General features: G+C 48.5%; 1 protein-coding gene across 5 annotated transcripts in view; it reads left to right on the plus strand.

Moving 5' to 3' along the window:
- LOC146064237 (uncharacterized) overlaps positions 1–24,482 on the plus strand; it is a 60,111-nt gene that overhangs the window by 18,858 nt on the left and 16,771 nt on the right. For 4 of the 5 annotated variants that reach the window (XM_083177487.1, XM_083177489.1, XM_083177490.1 and 1 more), the window contains 2 exons: positions 11,191–13,470; positions 21,154–21,309. In XM_083177487.1, the coding sequence (XP_083033613.1) occupies positions 11,191–13,470; positions 21,154–21,309 (2,436 nt within the window). The remainder of the gene's footprint in view (positions 1–11,190; positions 13,471–21,153; positions 21,310–24,482) is intronic. The other variant, XM_083177488.1, reaches the window with a different exon arrangement.

The raw sequence follows: 24,482 nt of genomic DNA on the forward strand, positions 1-24,482 counted from the left end.
TGACGTGCTGGGCCCATAACCTATTGGCAGAGTGTCTTTATATACGTGCTGTGTGGTTGTTAGACGACACACTTTAGAAGATGTAACCAGCTTGAGATTTATTCAAGTGATAAGCTTGCAGAATACAACAGTACTTCAGTGGTTAACTTCAGGTGTAATACAACTGATGCAGGAATCACAGTTACAGGTGTTACTTATCTGTAGCGTTCAGCTTGTGCAGGGTTAATGGCAATGACTGGTTTACGCTGGCGGTATCTCTCCCAGCGACGCTACTGCCACAGATGATGGATCTCCCTGAGTAAAGGGACACGCTTGTAACGGGAGTACAGCGGGACTTGCTCTTACGCGCTCCGGTGCACGTGGAGCTGGAGATCAGCATGGAGGATGACACACGCGCGCTGAGGCACACTATCACTTCCCGACAAGAAGGAAACGCTGCCAGCAGGGTCAGGGGACTCTGCCCTGCTATTCGCTATGTGAGCTGTCACTCAGGGTGACGTCTAGCTACAGTGGCTGCAAGGGGAAAAAGGCAGTCTGTAGGCTGCCCACTAACCAGTGTATGGAGACAGACGCAAGGCGCTGCTTTCTAACAATTTTGACACGCATGAGTGTCTGTATTTAGGTATATATGTATGTACAGTAAATATGTATGCATGCTTGTTTGTGTGTATGTGGGGGGAATTGGAGGCAAACTGAGGAACTTAGACTTGGCCTAAGAGACTGTTCTACATTATTGAACAGTAGGGAAGTATACAGTATCTGAATGCCGATAGGTCACAGAAATTATATAAATAAATAAAGAGACCGGTATCCAGGGACCTTGGTTCAGCTCCCCAGAGATGAAGGCGGCACTCTCACGACTTGATAGTTCAAAAAGTTTTAATGGTGCACATGAAAATAACATAGCAGTAGACGTCAACATTTCAAGACCTGTTCGGCCTCGTCATCAGGACGTGCGCTGAAAGTGCAAGGTGCTGTGCAGAGGTGAAAAGAAGAATACAGAGCCAGTGTGTTCTCTTACCTTATATTGGGCTGCCGTGTGTGAATCTCGCTGCTCCCCGCCGCCAGGACTGGGCACCGGTCTTCCGGGTAGTTAGCTCCACCCCTGTGTGACGCGGCCGTTGCTAGGAAACCTTAGTAAGCTTTGGGTCACTGTTCACTGGCGTCACTGGAGACAGCTTACGCAAGACCAGCATACTGTAACAAAGGGAAAAAAGGGGGGAAGGGATAGAGGCCAAGGGCACAGGACTAATTTGCTTGAGGGTAAGAAGGTTAACTCCAATCAACATATGAAAATGGATAAATTATAGTATATAATATTGTTGTGGAGGTGCTCCCAGGGAGTAAGATAAGTACAATTGAAAAAAGGGAGATATTCAAGAGAGAATATCAGAAAAGAAACTCCCGGGTGGGGCACAACCTTCTATGGTGGTGTAAGTATCAGTGTAAAATATAAACTTTATTAATACTAAAATTGATCCTGAAATAGTGAATCAAATGACGAACATAAGACAAAGACATACAGATAACATGAATGGTTGTAAACAATTGAGAAAAATCGTGAAAATATGATGTGATCGTCTGAAATAGGGGCTAAATTGCCTCTGTATTAAATATAACAACAGTATCAATATATTTCTGTAGAAAATTATTTCAGGCAAAGCACGTCTTCACTTGCAAGACCAGCATACAACTGCTATATATAGTCCGTGTGTAACCGAACACGGCTATCTGCTGGCAGCGAGTGAAACTACGGGTGACATTCTATGGACTGCGATTAGCGTTTTTTTGCGTTAATTAGACCACAAAATGGCGATAACGCATTTTCCCATTAAATCGTTAATTTAATGGGATGCGCTAAGGGACTGAAATCGCATATTATGTGCGTTAAGGTATGCTGATTAAAATTGTGAGATTAATTCGCATTTTTATCGCATCCAATTGTTTTCGTATAGAAAAGTATACAAGTGGCTTATTTAATGCAATGCGCATTTGCACATCGCATTTTTTAGGTGCCTAATTATCGCACTTATTTCAGACCAGGGTCTGTTTGGCAAATTAGCCAGAACCCTGCACAGATCACAATGTTCTGTGCAGGGTTCTGCTGTAAAAAATAAAATAAAGGGTTAAAATAAAAAAAAAACGAGCGCGGGGTCCCCCGCCAGAGTATAACCAGCCCCGGGCTCACTGAGCCGGTGCTGGTGACATAAAATCAGGGTCCCCGACAAATAGGGGTCCCCTTGATTTCATGAAACCAGCACCAGGCTCAAGGTCCGGCGCTGGTTTCCAAAATACGGGGGACAAAATGACTAGGGGTCCCCCGTATTTTAAGAACCAGCACCGGACACAACCAGCCAGCAGGGTAATGCCACAGCCGGGGGAAACTTATTATATAAGCTCCCGCGGCCAAAGCATTAACCCCCTGGCTGGTCAGCATGGGCAGGGGTCCTGGGGAAGTGGGGACCCCCCCAATGAAGGGGTCCCCCCCCTCCAGGACTTACCAGCCCATGCTGATAGTCCGGGGCTGTCCCCGATGCCCCTGGGCGGTGGGCATCGGGCTGATGGCTTGTGTAAAAAAAACAAGTACAACCATTGTTTTATACTGGCGAACTATGAGTCCCAGCAAGCCTACCCCGCATGCTGGGACTTGGAGAACCACAAGTCCCAGCATGCGGGGCATTAAAGGGCCCACTGGCACTTGTAGTTCTGGAGTACAAAAAATAGTTAACCAAATCACACTGACACACTGTAAAATAAAAGTTTAATACACACAAAACACACACACACTGATACTTACCTACCTTGAGCCCGTAGGTCGGTCCCTGGATCCTGGGTCCGTCCTCCGGGGCTCCAGGGCAGAAGAGTCCGGTTCCGGGGCCTTGGTCCTGGTTCCGGGGCTGGTCCTGGGGTTCCGGGGCTCCTGGGCTGCAGAATCCGGGGTCCGGGATCCGAGGTAGTCCCCAGGGGTACCTAAGGAAGCAAATCCAACTCACCTGGTCCCCGGCGACGACCTCGGAATCCTCTCCGGTGACAGCGCTGCTCCCATCTGGTACCCGGCTCGCAGGACTTTGACAGGCGCAGAGATGTTTCCTCCTCGGCGTCTCTGCACAGAATGATTTCTTGGCCAATCAGGAGCCGAGAAAGTCGGCTCCTGATTGGCCAGAAATCATTCTAACTAGAGACGCCGAGGAGGAAACATCTCTGCTCTAGATGCGCTGAGATGTTACTTCCTCTGCGTCTGTATTCAGAATGATTTCTGGCCAATCAGGAGCCGACTTTCTCGGCTCCTGATTGGCCAAGAAATCATTCTGTGCAGAGACGCCGAGGAGGAAACATCTCTGCGCCTGTCAAAGTCCTGCGAGCCGGGTACCAGATGGGAGCAGCGCTGTCACCGGAGAGGATTCCGAGGTCGTCGCCGGGGACCAGGTGAGTTGGATTTGCTTCCTTAGGTACCCCTGGGGACTACCTCGGATCCCGGACCCCGGATTCTGCAGCTCAGGAGCCCCGGAACCCCAGGACCAGCCCCGGAACCAGGACCAAGACCCCGGAACCGGACTCTTCTGCCCTGGAGCCCCGGAGGACGGACCCAGGATCCAGGGACCGACCTACGGGCTCAAGGTAGGTAAGTATCAGTGTGTGTGTGTTTTGTGTGTATTAAACTTTTATTTTACAGTGTGTCAGTGTGATTTTGTTAACTATTTTTTGTACTGCAGAACTACAAGTGCCAGCGGGCCCTTTAATGCCCCGCATGCTGGGACTTGTGGTTTTCCAAGTCCCAGCATGCGGGGTAGGCTTGCTGGGACTCATAGTTCGCCAGTATAAAACAATAGTTGTACTTCTTTTTTTTACACAAGCCATCAGCCCGATGCCCACCGCCCAGGGGCATTGGGGACAGCCCCGGACTATCAGCATGGGCTGGTAAGTCCTGGAGGGGGGGGACCCCTTCATTGGGGGGGTCCCCACTTCCCCAGGACCCCTGCCCATGCTGACCAGCCAGGGGGTTAATGCTTTGGCCGCGGGAGCTTATATAATAAGTTTCCCCCGGCTGTGGCATTACCCTGCTGGCTGGTTGTGTCCGGTGCTGGTTCTTAAAATACGGGGGACCCCTAGTCATTTTGTCCCCCATATTTTGGGAACCAGCGCCGGACCTTGAGCCTGGTGCTGGTTTCATGAAATCAAGGGGACCCCTATTTGTCGGGGACCCTGATTTTATGTCACCAGCACCGGCTCAGTGAGCCCGGGGCTGGTTATGCTCGGGTGGGGGACCCCGCGCTCGGTTTTTTTTTTTTAACTTTGCGCTGTCCTGCAAACGTGCGATTTTCAGACATGAAAATCGCACATTTTCAGGACTAAATACAGCGCACCACTTCGCCGCAAATCGCCCCTCTTCGCACTTTTCAGCCTCCAATGCGCATCACATTAAATATGCGCATTTTGACTGAAAAGTGCGAATAGAAAAAAGGCGATTTGCGGCAATGTGGTGCGCGAATAAAACATGCGCATTTAGCGCAAAGCATAGAATGTCACCCTACATCTCTTTCACACATACAGAAACACAGAGATTAGCTTTTGAAGTTTTTGCTTCAAGCAGGCTTAGCTAGTGATTGATAACTCTGTTATATAACTATATTCAAAATCAACCATGTCAACATTCTCATGTCGAACTAAGGATTGGCAACATAATATACCACACCCACAATATGGGCCTATCCAGACAGTTTTCATGAAAGTGTGAAAAGAAAATTGTGAAGTGACGGGAGTGCAGGATCTTGGCAGAATGGAATACATGCAGCAGCACCACTGGTGCAGGTGACTGATAAACACCACTGGTGCAGGTGACTGAAGCTGGGGTACAAGACAAGGGCTGAGAGTACTCCCTCCAACACCAAGGACAGACAGACAATGACCAGCTCTGAGTGCTGGAATCTTGGGGAATAAATAGGCAGCCTACATGTGTCCAATAAAGGCTGATTGTCTCTACACTAGGCACCTGATTCCTCAGACTCTAGAGACAGGGTACAAGTCCACAGATGCCTGATGACCCCTAGTGGTGAGGTACTTGTTTCCTAGCACGGCCACAATCGCGGGCATCGGGTGTAATTTTTAGTGGTCTGCGACGCGACCGACGCGATGCCCCCGATTTTCCCATTAAAATGCATTGGAAAAAGTCAAAATCGCGTCGGTCGCGTCGTATGCGGCTAAAAAAGGCTTAAATGGTCCAGACGCAATGCCCCCGATTTCCCATAGGAAACAATGTTAAATGCCTCAATTTACCCGCGATGCCCCCGATTTCCCATAGGAAACAATGTTAAATGCCTCAATTTCACCAATTCATCATAGGGAACAATGGTAATTGGGCCAGAAACCCCCCAAAACACCCCTGAAATGTAAAATGTCCTCCCAAAAGTAGTTTACGCCACCCCACGATAAACGCAAACCCGAAGCGTGGCGAGCGCAGCGAGCCTGTGAGGGGCGGCGGTACCCGTCCTCCGACCTTTTCATACCCCCACTATCCACGACGGCGTGGAGTTGAGAATAGAATAGTGTGGCGAGCGCAGCGAGCCACCGAGCCCGAAGCGTGGCGAGCGCAGCGAGCCCCGCGAGGGGACGCGGATACCTTCACAGGTAAACACGTACCTTCGCGGGCTTCACAGGTATCCGCGTGCGCTCGCCACGCTTCGGGCTCGGTGCCTCGCTGCGCTCGCCACACTATTCTAGTCTCAACTCCACGCCGACGTGGATAGTGGGGGTATGAAAAGGTCGGAGGACGCGTACCACCGCCCCTCGCGGGCTCGCTGCGCTCGCCACGCTTCGGGTTCGCGTTGATCGTGGGGTGACGTAAACTACTTTTGGGGGGACATTTCACATTTCAGGGGTGTTTTTGGGGGTTTCTGGTCCATTTACCATTGTTCCCTATGATGATTTGGGTAAATTGAGCCATTTAACATTGTTTCCTATGGGAAATCGGGGGCATCGCGGGTAAATTGAGGCATTTAACATTGTTCCCTATGGGAAATCGCGGCCATCGCCCCCGATTTTTACTCACGATGCCCACGATCATGATCGTTGTGGCCATGCTAGGAAACAAGTACCGAAAATACAGACAGGCCTAACACAAAACAGCTGTGGTAGAGGCTAAAATTGGCCTTGTGGAAATTCTGCATCCACAAACCATGCCCACGGCATCTATTTACTGCTTCTCTACTAACAAGGGGTCTACCAGTTAACACAGCAGGACACTGCTGCCAGAGTATGGGACTGTGCAATAGTCTCAAAAAACCTGACTGTCCCATGATAATCAGGGCAGTTGGTAGTTATGCCCATTTACCTAGTGTAGATAATATCTATATACTGTATATAAAGGGCTAACTACTCCTCACCTCTATGAGGTGAAGTACCACCACTGACTACTAGAGGCCACATGACAGACACAATTACTCATGCTAAAATATGTCATAACAGAAAGTGAAGCAATTTTTGCAGGGGCCGCAGGAGTCAGGACACAGGGGTCGCCAGGGTTGGGTGGGTAGCGGGCGATCTGGGCGGGGAAGCCGGTGGCAGAGTTTGCTGTGAATGGCTCTGGCACCCTGTGATCTTTCGGTGCCCGGAGCTTGTGCTCTGCCGGCTCCGCCCTCGATACGCCCCTGACCTAAATGAGCCCTCCCACAACCTAAATGAGCACTTCAGTGCTTGATGTGTACGGATTTAAAGGTGGTGCCAGACCATCAGGTGGAGAATATAGCATTACCAGATTTTGACCACTTGATGTCACAGAAAGGTTACACATGTTCTGTAATGCAGAACAGAGCTCATGTTTTTATGTAATACAGTACTGTCCTGTATTTCAGTGACACAGATGTCAGTCTTGTCAAATATTCAATTTTCTGCATTGTACACTTCAGGGGTTCTCAAACTATGTTGCTCTGGGACCCTGTCAGGACCTAGGGGTCAGTACCCTAGGCTCCCCTCTCTGAAAGGGCTCCCCTTCATCAGCCATCGACGCTGCAGAGCCAGCAGTGGCTGTGACAGCTAAATTATCCTCTATGTGAATCTGCAGCCTGCACTGGGATTGATTAGCAAGCAGGCTGCAGGGAGAGATACTGGGGGACTCAGCTGCAAAATATAGAGCTGGAGAGAGGGCAGGAGGTGTATTGCTGCCTCATCGTCCGCTCCTACAATGCCCGCCAGCTCACTGCAGTCCATCTGTCCTCCTGCCCACCCGCTTGCATTTCCTTAAGGTTAGTAAAGTTCCAGGAGTTGGGGAGAATTTTTATGTTTTTTATGTACATTTTATATGAGTACTATAGAGAGGTGTAGGGGTAACGGGATTGGGAACTCGAGGGAAGGAAAGAGCAAGAGGTTTTACTTGTGACAGGGAGATGGGGAGCTGCAGGGAAGGAGAGAGCAAGAAGTGCGGGCTAACGAGGATAGAAAACTCGAGGGAAAGAGAGCGCAAGAGGTGTGGGGTGACATGGGAACATAGAGCTGCAGGGAAGGAGGGAGCGAGAGGTGCGGGGTGACAGAGGGATGGGGAGCTGCAGGGAAGGAAAAAGTGAGAGGTGCAGGGATGGCAGTGGGATGGGGAGCAGAGGAAAGGAGAGAGCGAGAGGTGCAGGGGGACAGGGAGCTGAGGGAAGAAGAGAGTAAGAGATGTGGGGTGATTTTAAAACTTAGGCCCCTCCTGTTTGAAGTACCCAGGACCATCCAGAGCCTTAATCCGGCTTATAAATGTCCCCCAGCTGTGGCATGACCCCGATTGGCTTTTGGAGCCTGGTCTAAATACAAAGGGACATAGTCTTTCCCTCCCTATATTTTTGCAATCAGCACAGGCTCAAAGAGACATGGGCTGGATATAACTGTACTGTACTTGTGGTATATAGTCACTCTTGGAGTGCAGCAACCACTCCAAGGGTGACTATACCATACACACTTAATTCCCCTGCACAGGCTTCCATTATACAGAATTTAATACTACAAACCACTATAAACATTTCTTTATATCAGTGCACAACTCAGGGCCATCTTAACATCAGTGTGGGCCCCTGGGCAAAGCAATGCACTGGGGCCCTTACCCATTCTCCCCTCCTAGGGGTGGGGGGTGCTATCAGCAGCAGCTTTGATGTCCCACGGGTGGCAGGGGGTGCTCTATCTTCCATTCAACATGTAGGACCTGGAGCAGTAACTTCTGCTAATTACTCCTTTACTGCACAGGTGGAGGGAGGGAGAACACTAACGTGTGAAAGGGGGCACGGAGCTGAATGAAGGGTCCCTTGTAAATGACTTCCAGGAAGGTAGGGGGTGTTTTATACGCAGAGGAGGGTTAGATAATGGAGTGGGCTTAATATTCGTCATTTTCTGGTGGAAGGGCAGCTTGTTTCACTGCAGATATCGCCATTATCTGGAAATAGATTTCTTAGCCTTCAATAGTATAAAAACCTAGAGTCCCAACTTTCAGGAGGTGCTGGGGACTTAGGGATCAGAGATCAGGAGCCAGAGCAATCCATTGACAAAAATATAAAACTGTACACCAGACTTTGGAGCTGGAGCAGGCACCGGCTGCTGGAAGGCTGATATATCTGGTTTTCGGCATGATAGAGACAAGCTGCTAGTGTCGACAGAAAGGTGAGAGAGTCCCAGCTTTTGGAATGTACTCTCAGAAAAAATCTAAGTCATAGAGAACCTGAGAAATATGACTGGGAATTGCAATTAACAGGTCAGATGTGGACTGCTGCTTTGAAGTTGGATATCTCCAGTTTCCCAAGGCCGATTTTTAAAATTCTGGTATCCCTGGAAAAAAGGGATCCTCAGCTATCAGCATAGGGCCCTTATACACCTGGGGCCCCTGGGCAAGTGCCCATTAAGCCCATACAAATAGACGGCCCTGGCACAACTTAAGAATGAACTTCTAGTGCCAGCTACTGTATGTGATCACGACCATTACTATGTCTACATTTTAAATATTTCAAATAATAATGGCCAATGATCAATCAAGCATGTATATGTGATTCTATCCATTTATTAGAGGTGGCTTCCTATATTTTAAAGTATTATATATATATTTTCAAAGAAAAAGTGATGTAGTTTCACTCTCTGCCAGCAGATGGCAGTTTTTCGGACTAGACCTATATATTGATGATGTTGTGAATAAAATTTCTACATTGCATAAAATAAATTATCTTTAATTTTATAGTGATTTATCGTATTGTTATTTATTCAGCCATATTGCACATATTTTAATTATGAAGCGCAGTATCCAGTGTTTGGATAATTTGTGTCACAACATTCAAGTATTTTAGTGTTACCTGCTTATGAAATCCTGCTAGTTCTGATCTGCCTTCCTCTGCTCCATGCTGCTAGCCAGTTCTGTGTTAAGGTGCATACACAATATACAATTTTTTTTGACCAATTTTGTTGAAAGACATTTCCCTTTAACTCAGTGTCCTGGACATAAGATGTTGATGAAAGATATTGACAACAGACGAAAGATCTAGCTACAGTTTATAGGCTCTTTTTAAAAGTTATCCAAATTGAGCTGCAAGCACAGTTGACGAACAATCTTGATGAACAACTGGGGGGTATGCGCATTATTATTCGTCACAAACGCACTGAAAGATATTTTGACCAATTTAGTTTAGAATGGCCAAAATGAACGAAATTGGTCAAAAAAGTTGGTCAAAACCTTGAGGCTCCATTCACATGCTCCGGCTCCTGCCGGGTGGCAAAACCCAGCACGGCCAAGAAGCCGTGTTGCACTGAGAAGTTTACAATGGAGGGGATGGCCACAGCCCGGCAGCCGTCCCGTCCAGTGGTGGGATCCAGCTGCAACCCGGTGGCTGGGCCCTGGCCGTTCCGTGTGAATGGACACAATCATGTCCATTATTAACTACTGTGTGTGGCACGGCTTTTGGCCGTGCGGGGTGTGAAATAGCCCTTAGTGTGAACACTGTAGGCTGATTGCAGCACCTGGGTAAGACCTTGCACAGTCTCCTTGATTAGCAACCTGTGAGGTAATAGCCCAGTGTCTGACAGCTGAGCTCATTAGCCCCTTATAAAGGGCACTTCCTGGCAGGTATTCCCTGCCAGAGTATAGGTTCACTAACCTGCACCAGCGTTCCCAGTGCTTTGGCTGACATCCGTGGTTTCCAATGCATGATTCTGGCTATTCTCCAGACCATTCTGATGCTTATTCCTTGTGTACCGTACCCAGTTACTACTAGCTCCTGACTTTGGCTATCCTAGTGACCATTCTCTTGCCTGGTCCTTGTGTAATGCATCCTGTGACTTCCAGTGTATGACCCAGCTAGTACTTGGACTCTTGCTCAAGCCTGCTCCTTCATTACCTGTATCTGTTCACAAGTTCCTGACCGGCTAGTCTGACCATGAACATTCCAGAGCTTACCCTGCCTTACGCCAAGTGTTTACCAGCACCATGTGGGAAACGTGATCAGGGGATGGCTACCGGCAAACCCCCAAACGCTGGCTTCCTGTCAGCAAGTTCCGTCCACATTGCATTCACGTTATATAAGCATCTTCAGTCACTAATTCCCCTTGCACATGCATAATGCGAATGGTTGAATGCACAGTCAATTTTTCAAATTGCAAATTCTCTGTTTAGAGATCCGTGCTGAATTAGACCGACTGAATGCTATTTAACAGGTGCAATTTTGCTAGTGGCCAGAAGGCCTAATTCAGGTTGGCTTGCAAAATTTCTCTCTAATGGGCAAAACCATGTGCACTGCAGGTAGGGCAGATGTATCATGTGCAGAGAGTTACATTTGTGTTCAAACTGAAATCTAAATTACAGATCAGGCTTACCGTTCCATAGCTTCCATTTTGAATTTCTCAATGTTTCAGTAGCGAGTTGCCTGTTCTGAGTCTTTTAAACTTTTAGCCTCCCTGTATATGTGTAGTTCTGTGCTTTGCCATATACAGTATGTTGTGCCAGTGGCATAAGTTCATGCCAGTTTCCTGGAGGCAGAAGATAATGTTATGCCTCTGTGTTGTGCCTTTCTGCATCTCTGACAGTATTTCATATGTTTCCAGCTAATTATTACCGTAATTCGGACTGTGTTCCCTTCTCCTTTTAATTTCTGTACCCTTACCCTTTTTTTTAGATGTATAAAAAAATCCTTAATAAACATGAATGCAGTTAAAAAATGATTATTTAAACTGTATATTATTTATTTTCAGTTGCATCTACAACAGCAGCAACAACAACAACAACATCAAAATCAACTACTAGAGCAGTAATAACATCTGGCAAAGCTTCAACAGCATTATCAGGGAGTACAATCACAACCCAACCAAATCCAATCACGTCTTCTGCACTGTTAAGTTCTCACACAACCTTAAGCAGCACAATAACTAAATTCAGCTCTGTATCATCAACAGTTTCCTTTAATGAAACCTCTGCTGTTAGCACATCCATTACACCACTAATTACACAAAAAACGGCCACCTCTATGTCCAGTAGAAGCACAATGCCTGTAGTGCCAACACTCAGTATTGTAACAGAACCACCTTCCACCTCCTATAGGTCTACAACCACTGCAACCATCACAATCCAAACAAGTAAGGAGGCAGCACTGTCCAGTACTATGTCAGCATCAGGTGTTGGTTATAATGTCGCCAACTTGACAACAGCAATAAGAACATCTAATTTGCCAGTGCCAAGTAGCATTACATCAACAGGTGGCGTAGCATCAAGCAGTCATTCATCTACCAAAATAGCCGAAACGATAGTGACATCAACTTCCAGCACTAAACCAACATCTGGTATGGTTTCTAGTAGTGGCAGTACCCTTACACCAGCTATTATTACCACTAAAACAACTGCACTGGCAGTATTGGCCAGTGATATAACAACTGGCATTACCTCTATTGCTCCAAATAGATTTACTACACCCCTTATCAATGAAACCACTACCAGCATGCTAAGTAGAGTACCAACAACAAGTGTTGGAAATTCAGTTTCTGGTGTAGTATCGAACACCAGCAGAGCTGTTACACCTGGATTAAATGCCACCACCATCAGTACAGCTACAGTGCCAGCTATTGACATTACAACAAAAACAACCGCTGCAACTCTTTCTAATATTACCAGTACTTTAAAAATAAATACAATTAATCTGGCCTCCACTATGCAAACAACTGTGTCAACACTGAGAAGCAGTCCTACACAATATGCAAACAACACAACCTTTATTAAGCAAACATCAATACTGGCATCACCCACCACAACCATGTCAACATCATCTGCTGTTGGTAACCTTAAACTAATTACTGTCAATGTAACTAGTGCAACTGTACTGCCAGCAGCAAGCCCTAGTTCTACAACCACTGCAACCATCACAATCCAAACAAGTAAGGAGGCAGCACTGTCCAGTACTATGTCAGCATCAGGTGTTGGTTATAATGTCGACAACTTGACAACAGCAATTAGAACATCTAATTTGCCAGTGCCAAGTAGCATTACATCAACAGGTGGCGTAGCATCAAGCAGTCATTCATCTACCAAAATAGCCGAAACGATAGTGACATCAACTTCCAGCACTAAACCAACATCTGGTATGGTTTCTAGTAGTGGCAGTACCCTTACACCAGCTATTATTACCACTAAAACAACTGCACTGGCAGTACTGGCCAGTCATTTAACAACTGGCATTACCTCTATTGGTCCAAATAGATTTACTACACCCCTTATCAATGAAACCACTACCAGCATGCTAAGTAGAGTACCAACAACAAGTGTTGGAAATTCAGTTTCTGGTGTAGTATCGAACACCAGCAGAGCTGTTACACCTGGATTAAATGCCACCACCATCAGTACAGCTTCAGTGCCAGCTATTGACATTACAACAAAAACAACCGCTGCAACTCTTTCTAATATTACCAGTACTTTAAAAATAAATACAATCAATCAGGCCTCCACTATGCAAACAACTGTGTCAACACTGAGAAGCAGTCCTACACAATATGCAAACAACACAACCTTTATTAACCAAACATCAATACTGGCATCACCCACCACAACCATGTCAACATCATCTGCTGTTGGTAACCTTAAACTAATTACTGTCAATGTAACTAGTGCAACTGTACTGCCAGCAGCAAGCCCTAGTTCTACAACACATACCACTAACGGACCCACAAATTTACAAACAACTTCCATAATAGGTTCCACACATATCAACAGTCTTCCAACTTTTGTCAATGCAAGCACCACTATCAGAACCACAGTTCTGTCTCTTAATATCTCTAATGCCACTGCAGTAACTATTGCCACCAACCAAACTGCTACAGTAACTGCACCAAGCATTGCTGTATCAGAAACCAGAACAACCTTAAATACCCAAAATAAGTCACAACCTGTTGCATCATTGAGCAGCACAAGTTCAATTAGCCCAATAGTGATGTCCAAAGCGGCATCACCATCTCCAAGCTTTATGCTGCCAACTTTATCCACAGGAGGTAAGAAATTGTTGTTTAAACTATTAATAGAAATAGAAAATGAAATGCAAAAAACTTTTTCTAACTTATTGATCCAAAATGCTGAGATATTTCTATATAAATCATGAAGGTAAAATGCATTGTTCAGTAATAATTAAATGATTTCTCCAGTGCTTGCAGAGGTAAGACACCTATCGGGGGTCTTACCCCTGCGACATCCCTGTGCGGGAAGTGGGTGGTCATCTGACATCTGCTGACGTCAGCTGCCTGCCCCCCCCCCGCATCACTGCTCCATTTGCATGGGAACGCCTACGAAATGCTTGGCATGGGCACAGCCAGTCGCCGCCACCCCATGCCCCCCACCCACACTGCTAGATGCAAACGGGATGGCAAACTAAGGGAGTGAGGCAATCAGAATAAGGGCCTATGTAGGAGGCACTACTCACGCACAGCTATTTATGGCCCTTCGTTTTTTGGCCCTCTGAGCGATATCTTTTAACACTTGTCTAGTGTGTATGGGACTTCATTCTAAGGGTATTGTTACTAAACCTTCTAAAAATGAAAGTGGTGGTGTTGCCTATAGCACTCAATAAGATTCTTGCTATCATGTCTCTGTTGCATCCTAGAAAGTGATTGAAACTGTTTCTATGCTATAGACAAATCTACCCCTTAGAGACAGCTGAAGCCACTTCCACATATTTAGGTTCTTATGGAATCAGCCTCTGAGTCACTGTCTGCATGTTTAGTTAAGGCCCATACACACTGGACGACTATGCTCAGCATGTATGGACATCGCTGCGGGAAAAGCCGCTCAGTGCACACACACTGAGCGGCTTTCCCCCTGTCTGGCGCTGACGGAGGGGGGAGGACAGCGTTGCATAGCAGAGCGATATGCAAAGCCACCCTGAAAGCCGCTCATCTGCTGGTATAACCAGCAGATGAATGGCTTTCCCATTTTGAGTGACTCAGCTCAAAGTCGCCCAGTGTGTATGGTCCTTTTAGATATGGCTCTGCTTCATAAAGTTAACACAGGGCATGAGAGACATACAAGCATGAACCCTTAATTTACTGTAGGTATATGATTGAACTCATGGTACTTGTTTCGTAGCAGGGCTCCCACTAAGCAATTGCTTAGTGGGCAATTCTGCGTAGGAAACTCGCATCGCATGGGCCATTTTAGTGCCGTGCGATGTGATTTTGTTATGTAATTTATTCACTGCTCTGTATGCTCCAGGGGATAGCATCGCATCGCACCTCCTGCAAAATCGCATGCCATCGCATGCAATTTTTTTGGGTGTGCGATGCCATTACATTAGCTATACAATAATATGATTGTATGACATGCAAAGAGGTTTTAGGCACCTCCCCACTATCCATGCCACCCCGAAGCGTGGCGAGCGCAGCGTGCCCCGTGCGGGGCGGCGGAACGTGTCCTCCGACCTTTTCATACCCCCACTATCCACGTGGAATTGATTTGATATATATGTAAAGTAATCCGCGGGCCCTCGCAATGCTTCGGGCTCGGTGGCTCGCTGCACTCACCACACTATATAAAATCAACTCCACGCCGACATGGATAGTGGGGGTATAAAAACGTCTGAGGACGCGTTACGCTGCGCTTGCCAAGCTTCGGAGTGCCGTGGATAGTGGGGAGGGGGGGTGCGTAAAACATAATTGTGTGATACGCCGCCGGTGGGGGCAAATAAATACCTTGAGTCGCTGGATACTCCTGGTTCCACACCGATTCTTCGCCGCGTCGGCTGCAGGGAACACACCACCCAGGAACCCAAACGAGGCGTTCAGCAGGTACAACCGCTTGTGTTTTATTTAGTGCAAACTGAAGGTAGGTCATTGGTACACACCCAGATGACCATGAGTACTTTAAACAATTTACCTGGTTAGTAGCAATTTATACCCGCCTAGCGGATTAGCATAACATTCGATAATATAGGCATACCAAACACACTGCATGCAATAACCGACATGTAATATGACTTAAGGTGGTGGACACTTAACTCAGTCACGGGGTAAGTCCCTTCTGGTGCACACTCTGGGGTCTGGCCCTGAATGTAAAAGTTGAGCAATATGACTTTAAATCCGGATAAGAACTGTTCCTGGCAATCCTAAACTTTGGCCACGAGATGGCGGTTTTCCTATTCGAATGGGGAATACTGCAGCGTCTCTCGACAGGTGATAAATCAACATAGGATCCCGCGTGGATATGTGGGAAATATGGGGTCAGCCGCTATCCGTTGGGTAGCGCAGTGTGGAGCTACTGAACTTAGCAGTCTCTAACTTGTCGGCTGTAACCGCCCCAATTATGCAGGCTCTTACTGCCCTGCTACTGGCCTCCTGGGGGGAAGGTGTGCCCCTGTCCTTATTAGTGGAGTATCCGGAGAGAGAGAGTGTCAGTGCCGGGGGCCTCGGAGAGGCAAACTGTGGTGGGGCTTCCTTGTGGTGCTGCTAGGCTTAGTAGCCTTTCCCCTGCCGGCTGAATGACCTGGTGATGGGGCTCTTGATGCCCTTAGGGTTAAGGTGGCCATATGCTGGGTGGGAGTGAATCAGGGTATTCCTGGCATGGAGTGATATCTGGCGCCAGGGTAACTGTGACAGCGGGAGTCGGGGGAGCAGGGAATACCTTTGTTTTGCTGGATTCCGTTGCAGGCTCCAGCCTGTCCCGACACCGTCACCCAGCCTCTGGTCTTCCTTTCCACAGCGAGTGCACTAGTGCGGGCGCCACTAAGGCAGCGTTGCCGCACTCAGTCACGCTGGTGTCTGCCGTCCTCTGGGGTCGCGGTAACTGGCTGTCGCTCCCCGCCGTCTCTGCTTCAGTTGGGCGTCCTCTTCTTCCCTCACACAGTGCCGCCTGCCTCCTGTCCTCTTCTTCCGCACCGCGCTGATGCTTCCGTCTCGGCACCCGGCGCTGCTGTTCTCCAGGCTACGGGGCAGCTCAGTCTCTCCCTCGACGCCGTTTCTTCTCTCAGCCTGCACGCTCCGTCTCCCCTCTCTCCCTCATGCTGCGACCCCCTGACCTCTTCCTCCACTGTCACGCCTCACTTCCCCTCTGCTACCATACGTCCTCCAGTGCTGTCAATCAGCCTGGGGACGTTTTCTGGCAACCTCACTGATCTGGGGATTAACCCCTGAGCTCCTGCTGCCGGGGCCTGTGTAAACATTTTTAACCCTATCCCTGCTGGAAAGGGGTGTTCCAGGTTGGGGTGCCACATATCCCCACACTCAAACAATGCCCGTCCTCGGAATTGATCTGGACGATACAATTGGTTTAGTTGAATGTCTCGGACTTTGAGTTTTAGGCCCACATGTCCTTTGTCCCTGCTGGAGGGGCCCACATGCATAAAATTCCTATTTAAAACTCCCAACGCAACATATACAGTACACAACATTAAGCATGACATTATGAGCGGCAGACCTACTCTCTGTACCGCAGAGGCAACACGCCTCTCGTGCTCCTAACTGAACGCCTCGCTCCAGTCCCCGGGGGTGCGATCTCAACGGGTTCCGGAGCAGGTTCATCGATCCTCAGCCTGGTATGCGGCGGTACATCCGGAGAGAACGGCGTTGACCATCCCACGCTCAGCATCAGTTCCATCGGGTCTTGGGACCATCTCGCGACGGGATAATCGTTGTCCAGGCTTCCTTTGCTGCTTGACTTGGGGAGAACTGGGGTCTTATTTGGATACGGTTTGATCCGGTTGCGAAGGATCCGCTGCGAGTGGGCACCCTCCCATTTCGCATCGAACTTACTCTTGTGACGATTGTTTCTTTTGAACACCGGGGTACCAACAGGTATGCGGTCAGCGTGAGCATTCTGGTCAGGATGAATCTTCTGGCGGTCTCTACTTTGCGCCAACTTTTGGTCGCCCAGGGCTCTTGTGTTAGTCAATCTGGGCTGATGTTCTTGCACCCAGGGTGCACATGGTTCCCAGCGGGACGGCACTGGATTGGTGAAGGTGGGTGTCTCGATCCTCTCTCTGTTATCCTCCACCTTTCCCTCTGGGTGTAGAGGCAAGCGGGAGGGGGCATTGGCGTTACTGTGGCAGCGCCCATTACGGCACCGGTGATAGCGCCTGCGGGCACGACGCCTGTCTGAATCAAACCGGCTTGATCTTACTGGTACCCCACCTGGGCCCGTCACGTCTATCGCTTGAGCACCCTTTTCTCCTTCTACCACATCGAATTCCACCGTCTCGCCATCTTCGACACTGTGTAGGGACTTCTGCGGGTGGCTTCTCTTTATGGCCGTCCGGTGGACAAAAACATCATCTTTTGTGTCATTTCGGTTAATGAAGCCATATCCCCTTCGGACGTTAAACCACTTGACAATCCCTTGTACCCGTGTGGCCAGTGCTTTCTTCACCACCTGACTCCTCTGGACGCAGATGATGTGCTGCAGGGTTACTTCCTCAGTCTGATCTTGGTCAACCAGTTCCTGCTTTAGGGCCGAAATCAGCTCTTCAGGGCAATTTCTTAGGATGTTCATACCCAGGATGATGGGGGAAACCCTTCCTTCTCCACAGGTGATCACCAAATACCCCTGTTTGGGTAAGTGTGCTCGTCCGATCTTCAGGTCGGCCTCCCAGTACCCGTTTCAGGTGACCTCTCGGCCGTTGGCAGCGACCACTTTCACCTGCGTGGGGGGCGGTCTAAATGGTACTTCTTTTCCCCAGTATTTTTGGAGGGTGGGTAGCTGTATCATGGATACTTGCGACCCGGTGTCTATCATGGCCACTGTCTCTATCCCATTGATCAGCACCTTGATCCTCGGGCATTGCCCTACGTACTGGGCCCACCATTCCTCCGTGTCTGGGTCTACTCCCGGTGTTCCGGTTCGCTCCTGCATATCTGCCATGCTGACGGTGAGGTTCTCAATCTGCTTTTGTAGAACCTTGAACTGATCATCAGGTACGTTTTGTGCGGCCTGTATGACTGTGTCTCTGTTCTTCTTTGCCCCCTCTGGGCTGGTAGGGAAGGCTCTCTGTGAGTACGGCTGTTCGTGAAACCCTAATAATTCAGGGTACTCCTCTCCTGCTTCATCCTGTGTCCCGACCACTCCAATGGCGGCGTCTTTGAAGTCAGCGAAGGTCGCACCCGGCATCTGCCTTCGCAACATCCTCAGTGGTGCCCGTATGCTCTCTCGCCCGGCTCCTTCGATCAGCTGAACTATTAGTGTCTCATCCACATTCCTCATTTCTTCTGGGTCGAGGGCTTGTATCGCTTTACTCATTTCTAGTAGGCTGAGAGCATAATCCCTCAACGTTTCGCCCACTCGTTGTTTTCTTCCGTAAAACTTCAATTTTAGTTCTGGTAGGCTTCGCGTCTCGAAGGTGGCGGATAGCTTCTTTAGTATCTGTGCTACCGTCGTCTTGTGTTCGGGTGCCCATGACCTCACTTCACGGAGGGCAGATCCGGTCAGTTGTCCCATTAGGATCTGAATCTTCTGTTGTTCCTGCAGGGTGTACAGTAGGCATGTTGACTCCATTCCCCTCTTGAACTCCGCAAATGTGGTTCCCGGTGCCTTCTTTTTGTCTCCGCTGTAGCTGGGCAACCATGATGCCCCGAAGTGGTAAGGGAACGTGATTTGGGTGGTTGGTGCAGCGGCGGCTTGTCCTTGTTGTTCATTCCCGGATGCTGGTATCCCTCTGCCTTGCGCTGGCGCAGCTGGTTGCGCCGGTGCTTGTACCGCCGGTTGTGCAGCTTGTTGCTCCATCTTCCCTGCTTGGTTGTCCTCTCAGCCGACTCGTATCCTGTTCGGTTTGACGCCAAGTGTGATACGCCGCCGGTGGGGGCAAATAAATACCTTGAGTCGCTGGATACTCCTGGTTCCACACCGATTCTTCGCCGCGTCGGCTGCAGGGAACACACCACCCAGGAACCCAAACGAGGCGTTCAGCAGGTACAACCGCTTGTGTTTTATTTAGTGCAAACTGAAGGTAGGTCATTGGTACACACCCAGATGACCATGAGTACTTTAAACAATTTACCTGGTTAGTAGCAATTTATACCCGCCTAGCGGATTAGCATAACATTCGATAATATAGGCATACCAAACACACTGCATGCAATAACCGACATGTAATATGACTTAAGGTGGTGGACACTTAACTCAGTCACGGGGTAAGTCCCTTCTGGTGCACACTCTGGGGTCTGGCCCTGAATGTAAAAGTTGAGCAATATGACTTTAAATCCGGATAAGAACTGTTCCTGGCAATCCTAAACTTTGGCCACGAGATGGCGGTTTTCCTATTCGAATGGGGAATACTGCAGCGTCTCTCGACAGGTGATAAATCAACATAGGATCCCGCGTGGATATGTGGGAAATATGGGGTCAGCCGCTATCCGTTGGGTAGCGCAGTGTGGAGCTACTGAACTTAGCAGTCTCTAACTTGTCGGCTGTAACCGCCCCAATTATGCAGGCTCTTACTGCCCTGCTACTGGCCTCCTGGGGGGAAGGTGTGCCCCTGTCCTTATTAGTGGAGTATCCGGAGAGAGAGAGTGTCAGTGCCGGGGGCCTCGGAGAGGCAAACTGTGGTGGGGCTTCCTTGTGGTGCTGCTAGGCTTAGTAGCCTTTCCCCTGCCGGCTGAATGACCTGGTGATGGGGCTCTTGATGCCCTTAGGGTTAAGGTGGCCATATGCTGGGTGGGAGTGAATCAGGGTATTCCTGGCATGGAGTGATATCTGGCGCCAGGGTAACTGTGACAGCGGGAGTCGGGGGAGCAGGGAATACCTTTGTTTTGCTGGATTCCGTTGCAGGCTCCAGCCTGTCCCGACACCGTCACCCAGCCTCTGGTCTTCCTTTCCACAGCGAGTGCACTAGTGCGGGCGCCACTAAGGCAGCGTTGCCGCACTCAGTCACGCTGGTGTCTGCCGTCCTCTGGGGTCGCGGTAACTGGCTGTCGCTCCCCGCCGTCTCTGCTTCAGTTGGGCGTCCTCTTCTTCCCTCACACAGTGCCGCCTGCCTCCTGTCCTCTTCTTCCGCACCGCGCTGATGCTTCCGTCTCGGCACCCGGCGCTGCTGTTCTCCAGGCTACGGGGCAGCTCAGTCTCTCCCTCGACGCCGTTTCTTCTCTCAGCCTGCACGCTCCGTCTCCCCTCTCTCCCTCATGCTGCGACCCCCTGACCTCTTCCTCCACTGTCACGCCTCACTTCCCCTCTGCTACCATACGTCCTACAGTGCTGTCAATCAGCCTGGGGACGTTTTCTGGCAACCTCACTGATCTGGGGATTAACCCCTGAGCTCCTGCTGCCGGGGCCTGTGTAAACATTTTTAACCCTATCCCTGCTGGAAAGGGGTGTTCCAGGTTGGGGTGCCACAATTGTATGTCATACAATTATATTATTGTATAGCTAATGTGATGGCATCGCACACCCTATAAAATAGAATGCGATCGCATGCGATTTTTCGGGAGGTGCGATGCGATCCCCTGGGGCATACAGAGCAGTGAATAAATTACATTAAAAAATTGCATAGCATCGCACGGCACTAAAATGGCCCATGCGATGCAATGTGATTTCACTACGTCAACATACATAGGATATCTGGGCGCCCTGCTAGGAAACAAGTACCAAACTCATTAATATTTATAATATGTATATCTATAGACATTGCTTTACTTAATTCTACATACTTAATTAGCAGTTAAGTATTAGAAGAGGACAGATTATGATTATTGTTATTGCATTAGTAGATTCAGCACCTACTGTACAACACATTGCTGCAGATGTGATGATGCCACAGGTGCCATCTTCAAGTGGTCTGCCAGTAATGTCTACAAATAAACCTGTTTACACCTCTATGATGTCTACGGATAACAGCACAAGCCTTTTCCAAAGTATCCCAGGTACTGATATTTTTTGACTAATACATTTATGGTCGTGTCATGAACATTTTAACATATGCAATGATTTTGTAGCACCCTTCCTTCTTTTAATTTTGATGCAATAAATAGAACTGTACTCTATCTCCCACAGGATCTAGTGTCTAGAGCAAGGATGTATTATCAGAACAGGAGGCCTGTGTGCAGCCTCCTTCATCTGGGCTCTGTCCTCTCTAGCCAGCAGTGCAGTGAAGTTGGGTCCCGGATGACTCACCGACAATCAGGATTCTGATGGACGTTAATGCAATATCGGAATCCCGACTGTCAGGAGCCTAACAGTCGGAATCCCAAAAGGGTGCAGAGTGTGCGTAGCACATAAGTCCAGGGCCCCTCAACCACACGATCTGCACCCATTTACTTCAATACTTCAATCATTATAGATATGCCAATTGTCCAAAGTAGTATTAATGGAGTGGTTACACCATCCTTGTGGTCTTCATCAGGAAATACCAGCAGTTCTAGCATTGGTAGTCTAACAAGTGGAGTATCAGTTACTGTATCTAACCTATGAATACTCCTTCCATACTGAATGCACAAATACCAAGAGGCCTATTTGTTTTGTGTCTAATGCAATGGTTCCCAAACTGTGTGCCTAGGCACCCTGGGGTGCCTCAGGACACTTGCAGGGGTGCCTTGGGTTGGTGGACCAAGATCAATTCATATTATTTATGGTCAATGTACCAGGCAAAACCAGTGCTTGTGGCTGCCAATCATAATATATGTGGACAAACAGAAGCAAATCCTGTCCCTCACCAGATAACTGTGACATATACACACAATGCACTTAATTTAATATTTTTTTCTGAATTTCTCGATAAGAAGCATTTGGCCTAGGGTTGCCTTGAAAATATTTTGATGCTCTAGGGTGCTGTGATTCAAAAAAGTTTGGGAACCCCTGGTCTAATGTATTTCCTATTTGCAGTGGGTGTATAAAATAATTACATATTTTCTCACAATAACAGTATACTTTACTGTTTTATTATTTAGTAGTGCCACTCGTTAGAAAGTACATGTTTTTTCTCAATCCTGAGTAAATCAATGAAATGTATTTTGTCTACAAAGGGGAGCGTTTCATCATCTTTGGAGGACTAGTGTAAAATGTCAGCAAGCATGATGATGAAATGTTTTGTGAATAAAATATTTGCCCTATGCAAATAGTGGAAAGAGGAAAATATTTCAAACTTTTTAAAGCATAAAGTACACAGTGTAGAAGTTGCCCATAGCAACCAATTTGGTTATACAAATACTGTAACTTTATATAATGTACTGTTTAAAAGCTAGCTAGACTGGACACGTGTATAAGTAGCGTATAAATTGTAGTGTATAAATTGTGTATAAATTGCCCATAGCAACCAATCAGCTTCTACAAATCATTTTATATAGTGTACAGTACTTATTAAATAATACCTTGTATTCTGAGTTGTGGGCAAATCTTTTAGAAGGTTGATACATTTCCCTAGGTGCTTACATTTTTTTATTCTGTTATCAAAAGAATACTATTTTAGATGAGTGTGTCACTTTTGATTTCAAAATATCTTGATCAATTTTAGCCTAACAATAATTTGACTATCATTTTGTCTTAATGAAACGGGATAGCTGTAACTATTTCCTGTAATTCCCCTCTGCAAGCCACCAGTGGAACTCCATTCTCTGGTATGAGATTTGGTTAACATCATGGCAGTCGGGATGCTTGCAGACAAAATACCTATGTTGGCATCCCGACTAGTGGCCACAAGACCCGACAGGGCCGCCGACAGGGGGGTGCCCTGGGTACAGCTGTCCCGGGCCCCGGCCTCTGGAGGGTCCCGGGCAGCTGCCCACAGACCCCCGCACCCAGCCACCCCCACCTGGCGCCAGCGGCCAGGAACGCACAATGCAGAGTGCAGCCTGCAGAGTGCTGAGCCTAGGACACAGAGTGGCTCGGCGCTCTGCAGGCTGCACTTTGCAGTGTGTGCGCCGGAACCTGACTGGACACCGAAGGAGCTGGAGGATGATGCGCGCCGTGGGTGATGGTAAATAATGGTGACGAAGTAGGGGGAGGCTGGGTGCTGTAATGCGGGGGGCGAGCGCGGGAGGGGGGGGGGGGTCGTGGCCGGCCAGAGGTATGGCGCTGTGCAGCTGGGGGCCCGGACTGTAAGTCAGTCCCGGGCCCCAACATTTCTAGTAGCGACCCTGCTGACACCAGAATGCCAACATTGATGAATGCAGGCTGGGTTAGCATAAGGCTGGGTGGGGGAAAGGAGTTAGGTCTAAGCACTATTGGGGGACCTAGGATTAGGCAGCAGAGTACGACGGTTAGGGTTAAGCAGTAGTAGGTAGGGTTAGGGTTAGGATGGGGGGGGTAGGGTTTGTCTAAGCTAAGTATACTTTCGTGACCCCTGTCGGGTTTTCTCCATCAGTATTCTGACTGCCGGTATCCCATTCACCGGTCATCCGTGTGCCGGCATCTCATCCGACAGCCTCCCAGTATACATACATTTTTTTGCTGATGAAATCGATGGAAAGGCATTTCATTTATTTCTATAAAGCTGTATTTCAGGCAGAATTTGTTTAACGCGCAGATATTATGGGGTCATTTTCTGTGTGTTCTCTTGTCAGCCACGGCAAACACTGCTTTGTGTTTGCTTCAAAACATGTGTTTATTTTGGTGACATTTTTAACCCTTTGAGTGCTACCATCTCTGTAAAAGATGTTCAAAATATTTGGTGACAGAAGTGCCTCCCGCAACTGGGGGTGGGGGAGGGGCGGGGGGTGGGGAGTGGTGTGTTTCCCTGGGGCAGGACAACCCTACCAGGTGAGGTTTGTCCTGCCCCAAAAATACTCACCAGTCAAGCTCCAGCTGCTGATCTTATGTAGCAGCCCCTATTCAGCTAAGTTCAGAGCTTCTTGGGGGTAGAGTGGGAGTCGGGCGCGCTTGGGTGGTTGGGCTCTCTGGAATTCGTTTTGTTTAGGCGTCTGAACACGCGACCGCCCGAGGGCTACCGAGCGTGGCCTAGAAATGGTGCTCAGTGGTGGGCAGCATCAGGGGAGCCCAGGGTGGTCCGGGGTAGGAATGGGTGGGAGGTATGAGCCGGGAGTGGTATGCGCTGGAGGCGGTGCGCCAGTGGAGCACAGATGGAGGCATGCCTAGAAATTTC

This window comes from Crinia signifera, chromosome 3, assembly GCF_055691185.1.
Source record: "Crinia signifera chromosome 3, ASM5569118v1, whole genome shotgun sequence".
Lineage (NCBI taxonomy): Eukaryota > Metazoa > Chordata > Amphibia > Anura > Myobatrachidae > Crinia > Crinia signifera.